The sequence below is a fragment of the Stegodyphus dumicola genome, chromosome X2 (genome assembly GCF_044657685.1).
Source record: "Stegodyphus dumicola isolate Sdum_Otavi_A_Nest chromosome X2, ASM4465768v1".
NCBI classification, from domain to species: Eukaryota; Metazoa; Arthropoda; class Arachnida; order Araneae; family Eresidae; genus Stegodyphus; species Stegodyphus dumicola.
In genome coordinates, this window is record NC_140781.1 from 87,309,236 (window position 1) to 87,319,897 (window position 10,662).

At 34.5% G+C, this 10,662-nt stretch overlaps 1 protein-coding gene across 2 annotated transcripts in view; it reads left to right on the forward strand.

Annotated features, from left to right (window-relative positions):
• Nucleotides 1–9,399, forward strand: part of LOC146992811 (uncharacterized) — a 28,704-nt gene extending 19,305 nt beyond the window's left edge. For both annotated transcript variants that reach the window (XM_085808885.1, XM_085808884.1), the window contains exons 2-5: nucleotides 4,074–4,260; nucleotides 4,351–4,701; nucleotides 4,821–4,908; nucleotides 7,577–9,399. In XM_085808885.1, the coding sequence (XP_085665011.1) occupies nucleotides 4,177–4,260; nucleotides 4,351–4,461 (195 nt within the window). In that variant the 5' untranslated portion in view covers nucleotides 4,074–4,176 and the 3' untranslated portion in view covers nucleotides 4,462–4,701; nucleotides 4,821–4,908; nucleotides 7,577–9,399. The remainder of the gene's footprint in view (nucleotides 1–4,073; nucleotides 4,261–4,350; nucleotides 4,702–4,820; nucleotides 4,909–7,576) is intronic.
• Nucleotides 9,400–10,662: the final 1,263 nt, after the last annotated feature.

Below are 10,662 nucleotides of genomic sequence, written 5' to 3' on the forward strand. Positions count from 1 at the left end.
CCAATATGGTGGCTGTCTAAGCCACGCCCCTTTTCTGTGACGTCACTTCCGCCGCACGAATTACTCTGCCTACTACTGTTCTCTTTTGTTGAACAATAGAACCACTCTGTCGGCTGTGTTAACTTCCTAATCTCGTTAACTCTGTTGGCGATGAAAGATTTCCATTTGGTACTGGTACCTTTAATCCAGCATAGCACTATTTTGGCATCAGTCCAATAAAATATTCTCGAGGATTTCTTTTGATCGAGCAATTTTTTAACTCCAGAACCTAAACGGGCTGCTAGTAATTCACCAAGTAATTCAAGACGAGGTAACGTAATTCTTTTTACAGGTGCAACACGACATTTTGATGCGACGAAACTCACAGAAATTTCTTCTTGCTTACGCAGTTTTACGTAGACAACAGTACCGTACGCCCTCTGACTAGCATCTGAAAAGCAATGGATCTCTATGGAATCGGCTTCGGGATTCAAAATGAATCTTGGAACTGCAATTTTACTTAGATGATGACACTCACAGCACCACTTTGCCCACTCTTGACAGATATCTGTAGGTAGTTCATCATCCCATGTCAATTTTCGAACCCAAAGTTCTTGTAGCAAGAATTTAAGTCTAACAGTAAATGGAGTTATTAACTCAAAAGGATCAAAAATCTTCCCGGCAGTTTTCAAGATGAACCGTTTCGTATTACGCTTATTCTTAAGGAATTCCATCAAACTGTCTGTGTCTATACTCAGACTGTCTTCATTAGTATCCCAAGATATTCCCAAGATCTTAAGTGTCTCGTTTGAGTCATTGATTTTATGTGGATGGATCTCGAAATCTTTTTCCCATTTTCTCATCAGCTCAGGATCATTGGATACCCATTTACGCAAGTTCATATTTGCTGCACTCATAATTTGTTTAGCTTTACGCGACAAGCTTAGAGCCTTATCTATACTGTCCTGTCCAGTAATAAAATCATCAACATAAACACAAGAATTCAATATTTCAAATACATCTGGCTGCTCATCTCGATATTTTCTAATGTGCTCTTTAATTGTTGCAGCCAACAAAAACGGACTTGACTTAATCCCAAAATTTACGCGCTTGAATCTATATGTCGCTAGTTTTAGATAATTTAATTGTGTGTTTTCCACAAACAGGAATCGCACTGCGTCTTGATCCTTTTCTGCCAAAGCAATCTGCAAAAATGCTTTTTCTACATCCGCTGAAATTGCAACTTTATTTAATCGGAAATTAATTAGCAGATGGAACATATTAGGATTTAAATTTGTCCCTGTCCATAGACAATCGTTCAGTGATAGCTGCCCGAACTCATGTGAGCTGCCATCAAACACTATTCTAGTCTTCGTTGAAGCACTGGTTTCTCTAAATACCGGTTGGTGTGGTAGGTAAAACACTGGTTTACCGATAGGTATATTTCCATCTGACACTCTTTCAATGATACCTTGCTTGAGATAATCATCTAATATTTCACTATATGTAGAAAACAGTGTTTTGTCATAATTCATTCGCCTTGCAAGAGTTTTTAATCTATTTTCCGCTACTCTTTAATTATCAGCTAATTTCCTCCAGTCCCTTTTCCAAGGTAAAGTAACCTCGTAGCGACCAGCTTTAAAACAAACTGTCTTATTAAATATTTCCAATGCTTTATCTTCCTCATGACAATAAGGATCATCTTTAATTCCTAATGATTCTAGTTCGAAAAACATTTTCAATTCACTCTCCGAATTATCATTTATTAACCCACAATACGATAAATGATTTCTCCGTGAATCATTTACATTTCCACTAACTATATATCCAAACACACTATTTTGTAATATCAAGCCTGTGTTAGGAACATACATTTTACCAGCTCGTAACATATCATAAAAAACTTCCGCGCCGAGCAACAGGTTTACTTTCTCTGGTTTATAAAATTTCGGATCCGCTAAATTTACCTTCTCAGGAATCATAAGGTTACTAACATCGATAAACTTTGCGGGAGTTAAACCTGCTATTTTTGGAATTACCAAAACCTCTAGTTTCCTTTTATACGTTTGTTCCTGATTACAGATAAGGGCAACTGCTTTTCTTTTTATTGTAGTTGAAATACATGATATACTGCAAACCGAAATATTTGTCTTTTCCCTTTTTAAATTAAGTATATCCGCTAATTCAGTGGTACAAAAACAAGAAACACTTCCACTATCACATAACGCTTTCACCTTAATTAAAGTTCCATGATTAGTCTCAATGAATACAAAGGCAGTAGATAAAATCATGTTTTTCCCACTATTAGTACCCGTAGCGGCTGTAAAGGTTTCGTTTTGAGTTTTAGCTTGAAATGCAGGTGCGCGTACATTTAACGCATTGCTGTTTTGATCACCCAACTCCTGATCTGAAGTGTCTACTCTTTCTACTGTGGTGCCAACGGAATTATTTTCGTTTTGATAACACAAGAGAAAGCTATGTTTTTTCTTACACTTCTTGCACAAGTAATTAGAAAGACAATTTCTCACACTGTGCAAATTAAAACAACAAAAACATAAATTCTGTTTTTTCACAAATTCTACCCTTTCTTTTACACTTAATTTCTGAAATTTAGGACAATTAAAAAGCTTGTGATTGCTCAAATTACATAACCTACACGAATTCTGCATATGTTTTTCATTTGCATTAGAAACAACAGCGGTAACTCTATGTGGAACTTTTTTTGTATTAGTCACAGTATTTGAAGCGTTGAGAGTTCTTGCATGATCTTTAAGAAATTCTATAAGATCTGTTAAATTAGGAAAATTCTCTTTCTCTAATTTTCTTTCCCACCATATTTTGGTGTTAGGATCTAATTTTTTCCCTAAAATGTATGCAAACACATTGGAAGAAAAATCGTTAACACTCTGATTTAAAACTTCTAATGATCTCACGCATTCATTTGTAATGTCAATTAAGTTTAATATTGCTGACGCAGACTCATTTTGCATAGAATGCATATTCATAAATCGTCTCAGATGAGCATATACTTGTTCACGGTGATTAGAGAACCTTTCTTCTAGTAATAAAAAGGCAAATTTATAATTAGAGTCAACTATGGATACTGACTGCACAATACGATAAGCATCTCCTCTTAGCGCAGTTTTTAAGTACTGTAATTTGACTGCATCTGTTAAATGAGGATTTGAATCAACACTGGCTAAAAAGATATCTTTAAATGAAAGCCACTCATGTAAGTTACCCGAAAACGTTGGCAAATTAATTTTGGGTAATTTAACATTGTTCTCAGCATTCGTGCAAACCGAAAGCTCCGATTTAATTTCTTTGGAAAGTTTAGCTACTTTACGATTTAATTCGACTTCTACATCTAAGAGAATATCGTCAATCTCTTCTTTCTCTTTTACATTAGCATCAATACTTTCTTCCGTACATAATCCGAACAAAGAATCGAAATTAGAATTTATTTCTGTCTCAAACACTTTAAATTTATTCTTTAGTACTTCCAAGTCAATTCCTTGGACATTTTCGTCCGCAACCTTTTGTTTTAACTTTGTTAACTGTGTTTTCAATGTACGTTTCTTCGCTAATACCTCCTTTAGTGACATTTTAATTAGCAAAAGTCAATAAACAAATAAAGAGCTTCAAAATGGTACAATGAGCTTCAAAAAGGAGGAGGGTACTTACCCTTATGTTTCTACATAACTTCAATCTTGAAGTATCCTATGTAATTCTTCAATTCACAAACCGAAAGTAAATTCACAGTCTCATAACTTCATTAGCTGCTCCGGCTCGACGGACCATAAAACTTGAAATGACTTATTCTATTTCCTGTCGATAGCTGTATATCGTAATAAAATAACTCCACACACATTACACAGTTTAAATACCTTTATTTTCCATAGCGACACTCAGGCGCTAGGTTCCACCTTACAGCGTAACATATGAATCGCAACTTCCCATGTACCACACAAATCAAGTTTTTCACAGAATACCTTTCAACGCCAATTCCGGCGGCGCATGCGCCATTAGCCAACATTCCGCTCTGGCGCCAAGCATTTCTCAGCTAATACAAAACAACGTATTATATATTATAGGGAACATCAAGTCTATAGAGGAAAAGATGCCGTAAGCCATTTTCTAGAGGCTTTACTGGAAGAAGAAAGGGGCATCATTAAAATTTTGAAAATTGTAGACCCCATGATTTTCACCCAAGAAAATCAGTGGGCTTACGAATCTGCTTCTGTATGTCATATTTGTGGGAAGCCATTCAATGGAGATAAAGTAAGTATTATTTGAATATTATAACTTCATTCAGTAATATGCATTTATAATAATGTGTTTCTAAAACTAATTTTTAATTTTTCTCCCCAGGTGCGGGACCATTGCCATCTTACGGGAGTCTACAGAGGAGCAGCTCATAAAAAATGCAACATCAATTTCAAATTTGCAAATTTTCTACCCGTGGTCTCTTCCATAATCTGAAGGGGTATGACTCTCACCTCTTGATGCAAGGGGTAAGAAAATTCAAAGACGAGGAAATTAAGTGTATTTCGCAGAATTCAGAAAAATTCATCTCTGTTTCTTTGGGTCGTTTACGATTTATTGATTCTCTGCAAGTTCTGAATGCTTCCCTAGACAAGATCACGGCTAATTTGGAGCCCCAATAATTCCAACTGACAAGAATCTATTTTCGAGAAATAACAGATCTGATGCTTCGAAAAGGTAACCAGAACTTCTATGTTACAACTTTTTATATACGGTAATGTATTATTACTTTTTATATAGGTTATTTATTTTCATAATTTTTTTTCCTGGTGTCTACCCCTACTCGTTCGACTTAGTATCTACACTCGTTCGAACGATTTGATGAGCCGCACCTTCCACCTCTCACTGCCATCTACAGCCATTTAACAGAGAATGATATCAACGGTGAGGATTACCAACAAGTGACAGGTGACGGACAACGAGGGCGCCTGATGTTTAACATAGGTAAACAGGCATATGCCCCGCGTCCTCCAGTATCTAGTGGCAACAACTCCTTATTTATCTAACTTATTTGGATCTTAATGAGAAAGTTACATGGCCATACAAGGGCGGTTGACATAGTCTACATTACGAGTGATGTGTATGACATTTGAAAGCTTTAGAATTACAGTGGTTACAGGAAATTTTAAAAAAAAGGAGGTGGCATAGCAATATAAGACATAATACACATAACAACATTGAATAACTTGAAACACATAACACTTATAACATTTAGAACATACAGTACACATAAAAACACTTAAAATACACAGAAGATACTCACAGACTACTAAGTAGAGTACTAATAATGCATTCATATGATGCTGTTAAAACATGTAATGCTGGGCAGATGTGATACTATGTGATATATAAAAACGTGTAATAATACTGGTAAGATCACAGGATGCAAAGCAGAGATAAAGCTGTGATACTAGTAAAAACACATGGTGCATGCCAAATATAAAGCACCCGTGTAACATTGCATATGTTATATTAATTGAAACACATGATGCAGGGCAGTTATAAAACAGATAATAACATAAGTTGTAAATAATTATTAGCAATGAACTCTTGGTGTTACATATGAAACAGATGGTAGTATACGAGTAATAATACTTATGGTGAGACAACTCATAGTGCACGAACCTAGGCTAACACATGATAAGAGTACATGATGCAGAGCAAATATGTTAATAGTATATACACATGATACAGAGCAAATAGAGAGCTAATTAAAAGACATGATTCAGGGTAACTATAATACTGATAAAAACACATGACTTTGGGCAGATATGATGCTATTTAAAAGCACATGATGCAGTACAGAGATGATACTAATGAAAAACACATGATGCAGAACAGATAAATAGCTTATTGGCACACATGGTACAGGGCATATGTTATACTAATAGAAACACATGATGCAAAGCAGATATAATACAAATGGGAGCATATGATGTAAATAAATATTAAGGTAAACAGTTGGTGTTAGAACATATGATAGTAAATACATTATGCAGTGCAGTTTAAGTTCTAATGAACACGTATGATGCAGATCAGATATGGGGGAAAAAAAAGGCCACATGCCGTTGAGCAGGTAGAGTACTATTAAAATCATTTGATGCAGGACAGATATGATACTAATGAATATACATGATGCAGAACAGATAAATAGCTTATAGGCTCACATGATACAGAGCAAATGTTGTACTTATAGGTATGCATGAAAAAAGTGATGTTTTGCTTCTCGCTGATATCTTTCAAAACTTCAGACGGCTGTGCCTTGATTTCTATAAATTGGATCCGGTCCACGTCTATACAACCCCTGGTCTAGCCTGGCAAGCTGCATTGCCCATGTCCGACATCCAACTGGAGTTACTCACCGATCCTGATATGTATCTCTTTATAGAAAAGGGCATTCGAGGTGGCATCGCTATGATTTCACATCGCTTCAGCCAAGCTAATAATAAATATATGGAAAATTATGACGCAACGAAGCCGTAATCTTATATTCTGTATTTGGATGCGAATAACCTTTACGGGTTATTCATAAATAATACAATTTATTTACCCTGAATCGGCTACCTGTACTGCATCATGTGCTTTTAAATAGCATCATATCTGCCCAAAGTCATGTGTTTTTATCAGTATTATAGTTACCCTGAATCATGTCTTTTAATTAGCTCTCTATTTGCTTTGTATCATGTGTATATACTATTAACATATTTGCTCTGCATCATGTACTCTTATCATGTGTTAGCCTAGGTTCGTGCACTATGAGTTGTCTCACCATAAGTATTATTACTTGTATACTACCATCTGTTTCATACGTAACACCAAGAGTTCATTGCTAATAATTATTTACAATTTATGTTATTATCTGTTTTATAACTGCCCTGCATCATGTGTTTCAATTAATATAATATATGCAATGTTACACGCGTGCTTTATATTTGGCATGCACCATGTGTTTTTACTAGTATCACAGCTTTATCTCTGCTTTGCATCCTGTGATCTTACCAGTATTATTACACGTTTTTATATATCACATAGTATCACATCTGCCCAGCATTACATGTTTTAACAGCATCATATGAATGCATTATTAGTACTCTACTTAGTAGTCTGTGAGTATCTTCTGTGTATTTTAAGTGTTTTTATGTGTACTGTATGTTCTAAATGTTATAAGTGTTATGTGTTTCAGGTTATTCAATGTTGTTATGTGTATTATGTCTTATATTGCTATGCCACCTCCTTTTTTTTTAAATTTCCTGTAACCACTGTAATTCTAAAGCTTTCAAATGTCATACACATCACTCGTAATGTAGACTATGTCAACCGCCCTTGTATGGCCATGTAACTTTCTCATTAAGATCCAAATAAGTTAGATAAATAAGGAGTTGTTGCCACTAGATACTGGAGGACGCGGGGCATATGCCTGTTTACCTATGTTAAACATCAGGCGCCTTCGTTGTCCGTCACCTGTCACTTGTATCCTTTCAAATGTTTATAAATATAATATTTTCTTTATTATTTACTTGTGATATTCATTATTTTTATTCTATCTTTTTAGATGTACCATGAGCCAAGCTTTACCAACCCATGACTTCAGGTGACATGACGAACCTCTTAACTTCATGGAGATGGCTGACGATGCGGAAGAAGGATATATCCTAGAAGTTGATCTGGAGTATCCAAGGGAACTTCACGGTGATCATTCGGACTATCCTCTTGCTTCCGAACAAGTCGTCGTGACTCCTGATATGTGGTCACCTTACACTCGAGACCTGGCAACTAAATTCCAAATCCCATCGAGCAGTTCTACCAAACTGGTGCCAAATCTGCGACCTAAGCATCGGTACTTAGTACATTACTGAAATCTAAAGCAGTATGTTTCACTGGGGCTTCAAGTGACCAAGCTACAGGGAGTTCTGACTTTCAAACAATCTCCCTGGCTTGCGAAATACATCGAATTCAACACTAGGCAACGTAAACTGGCTAAATCTTCATTCGAAAAACATTTATTTAAACTCTTAAACAATTCAGTTTTCGGAAATACCATGGAAAATCTCAGAAAACGTACCTGTATTGATCTGGTTCATCGAGAGAAACGAGTAAAGGAGTTAGTCGCTGGTCCAACATTTCATTCCTTCAAGATCATCACAGACGATCTGGCAGCCATTGAGCGACGAAAAACCAGTATGTTTCTGAATCGACCTATCTATTTAGGCTTCAGTATCCTGGATTTATTAAAAACGTTGATGTATCAATTTCATTACGGATATATCAAGAAAACATACGGATTAAAGGCCGGTTTATTATTCACAGACACCGACAGGCTTTGTTACGAAATAAAAACTGTTGATATTTTTCAAGACATGGACAACAATCTGAACTTATTCGATACCTCAGATTACCCGGAAAATCATCCCCTCTACAGCCTTACCAATAAAAAGACGATCGGTAAAATGAAAGATGAACTATCTGGGCAAATTGCCCAAGAATTTGTTGGACTCAAGCCAAAAACGTGCAAGCTACTGAGTAACTCTACTGAGAAAAAAACTGCAAAGGGCGTATCGAAAACCATCCTTAAAAGACAGATTCGTCATGTGGACTACGTTAACTGCCTTTTACAAGAACAACGCGGTCTTGCCCATGCGCAACGTATTGCCAGCCACAGTCATCAGATAAAGACTGTGGCCTCTACGAAAGCTACTTTGTTTCCTTTCGATACGAAATGGTATCTTTTAGACGATGGGATATCATCCTATGCATATGGACATTATGCCATATAATTTTTAGTTTGAATAATTTTATCTCTGCATATACGTTCAAAATTCTCTGCATATACGTTCAAAATTCTCTGTACATTCATTCAAAATTCTAAAGTATTTTATTGGGAAAATATATGATGTAAATAAGTGTAATGAAATATCTTCAAACTTTAATAAATGTTTATTTAAATATATTATTTCTTGTTTTGTACTTTAGAAAACTAAGTCTTCAATGTAAAATGGAACTATTTCATTACAGAGTGTAACTTCTAATGTATGTGGAACATATTGTATTTATTATGTACTTAACCTTTTCCCGTGGGCTATAGGGTCCAATTTCGAACGTATTTTGGCCATTTAGTCACTTATTTTAACTGAAAGGAACAGAAAAACAAATCGACAGGGTATTGCACTTCCTAATCCATATTACGGAGTAAATTTTAAATCTCCATAGTTTACTGAAATTTCTTGAGACACATTTAAAGTAGTGAATGTGCGGGACATATATGTCCCAGTCCCCGGGAAAACGAAGCCAAGGCCAATCTATTTTGTCATTTATCAATTGAAAATGTATGTAAAATAAGTGATATTAACCTGTATCAATTGGTGGAAAAAAATATGGTGTAAGAATGATTTTTAAACAATAAAATATTTGAAATGTATTTTTTCTTTTGTGTTTTCTTTTTCTGACTGAATAAAATTTTTCAACTTATATAAAAGCATATAGAGTTTTAAATATAATGACAATGAAACTTTTTCATATGAAGAAAAACGCAAATAACACTTTTCGACCTAAAAAATCAAAATGAATATTTTTCGACATTATAAAGTCAAAATGTAACTTTTTCCTTTTGCACTTTAAAATTAGCATGGGTTTTCCTATAGACAAAATAAAAGTGAAGATTTTTCTTTTTTAGTGATGACGACACAGAGTGAGTTACGATAGTTAATGATATACGATAACAAGTAAGGGGAAATTAGTTGCGACCTTAAAAGGCTAAGTTTATAGACTTCTCGATCTTCATCTTATAAGTTATTTAAATACTTAAACATATATTTGTAGATCTTTTCCGTTGACACTTGTGATAGATTTCTTGGACGTTTTTGGAAAATGTATTTATTTTATTCACGTGAATGAAACTGATTTTTTCTTAAAATTCTATTATTCAGAGTATTAGTCAATTACGACTGAATGTCGGTTTTTTTCCCATTATTCAATATTTATATGAACTTCAGTATTCCAAATCTCTCACGTAACTTTAATTTTTCCTATCAATAATAAGAAGAAAAATGGAATAAATAAATACAGGTTATGCAAAAATAAGTTAAAAATCTGGAAGTAAAAAAAAAAAAAAAAAAAAAAAAAATCTTTACATCTAGGAAATTCAGTACGATGTGCAAATATTCATCCTGATCTTTGCTCTTACAAAAGTTAAGTAGAACTATAGATTCTACGTAAGAGCGAAGATCAAAGGTCCAGTTAGAGTTTCAGGAGACTGATATCCTGTTTCCTTCGCTGGAACCATTTGTATGGAAATCTTCCATGTAACTAGTTTTGTATAATTACCGTCCAGATTTTGCAGAGTACTTGATCTTCATTATATCTCTTTTTAGTAAATTTACATTTTATATGCTATGTTATTCCAAAAATAAGCTTCGAATAGGATAAATATTTGCACATCGTACTGAATATCCTAGATCTGAATTTTTTTTTTTTTTTTTTACTTCCAGATTTTTACCTTATTTTTGAATAACCTGCATTTAATTATTCCATTTGTCTTCTTATTATTGATAGGAAAATTTAAAGTTACATGAGAGATTTGGAATACTGAAGTTCATATAAATATTGAATAATGGGAAAAAAACCGGCATTCTGTCGTAATTG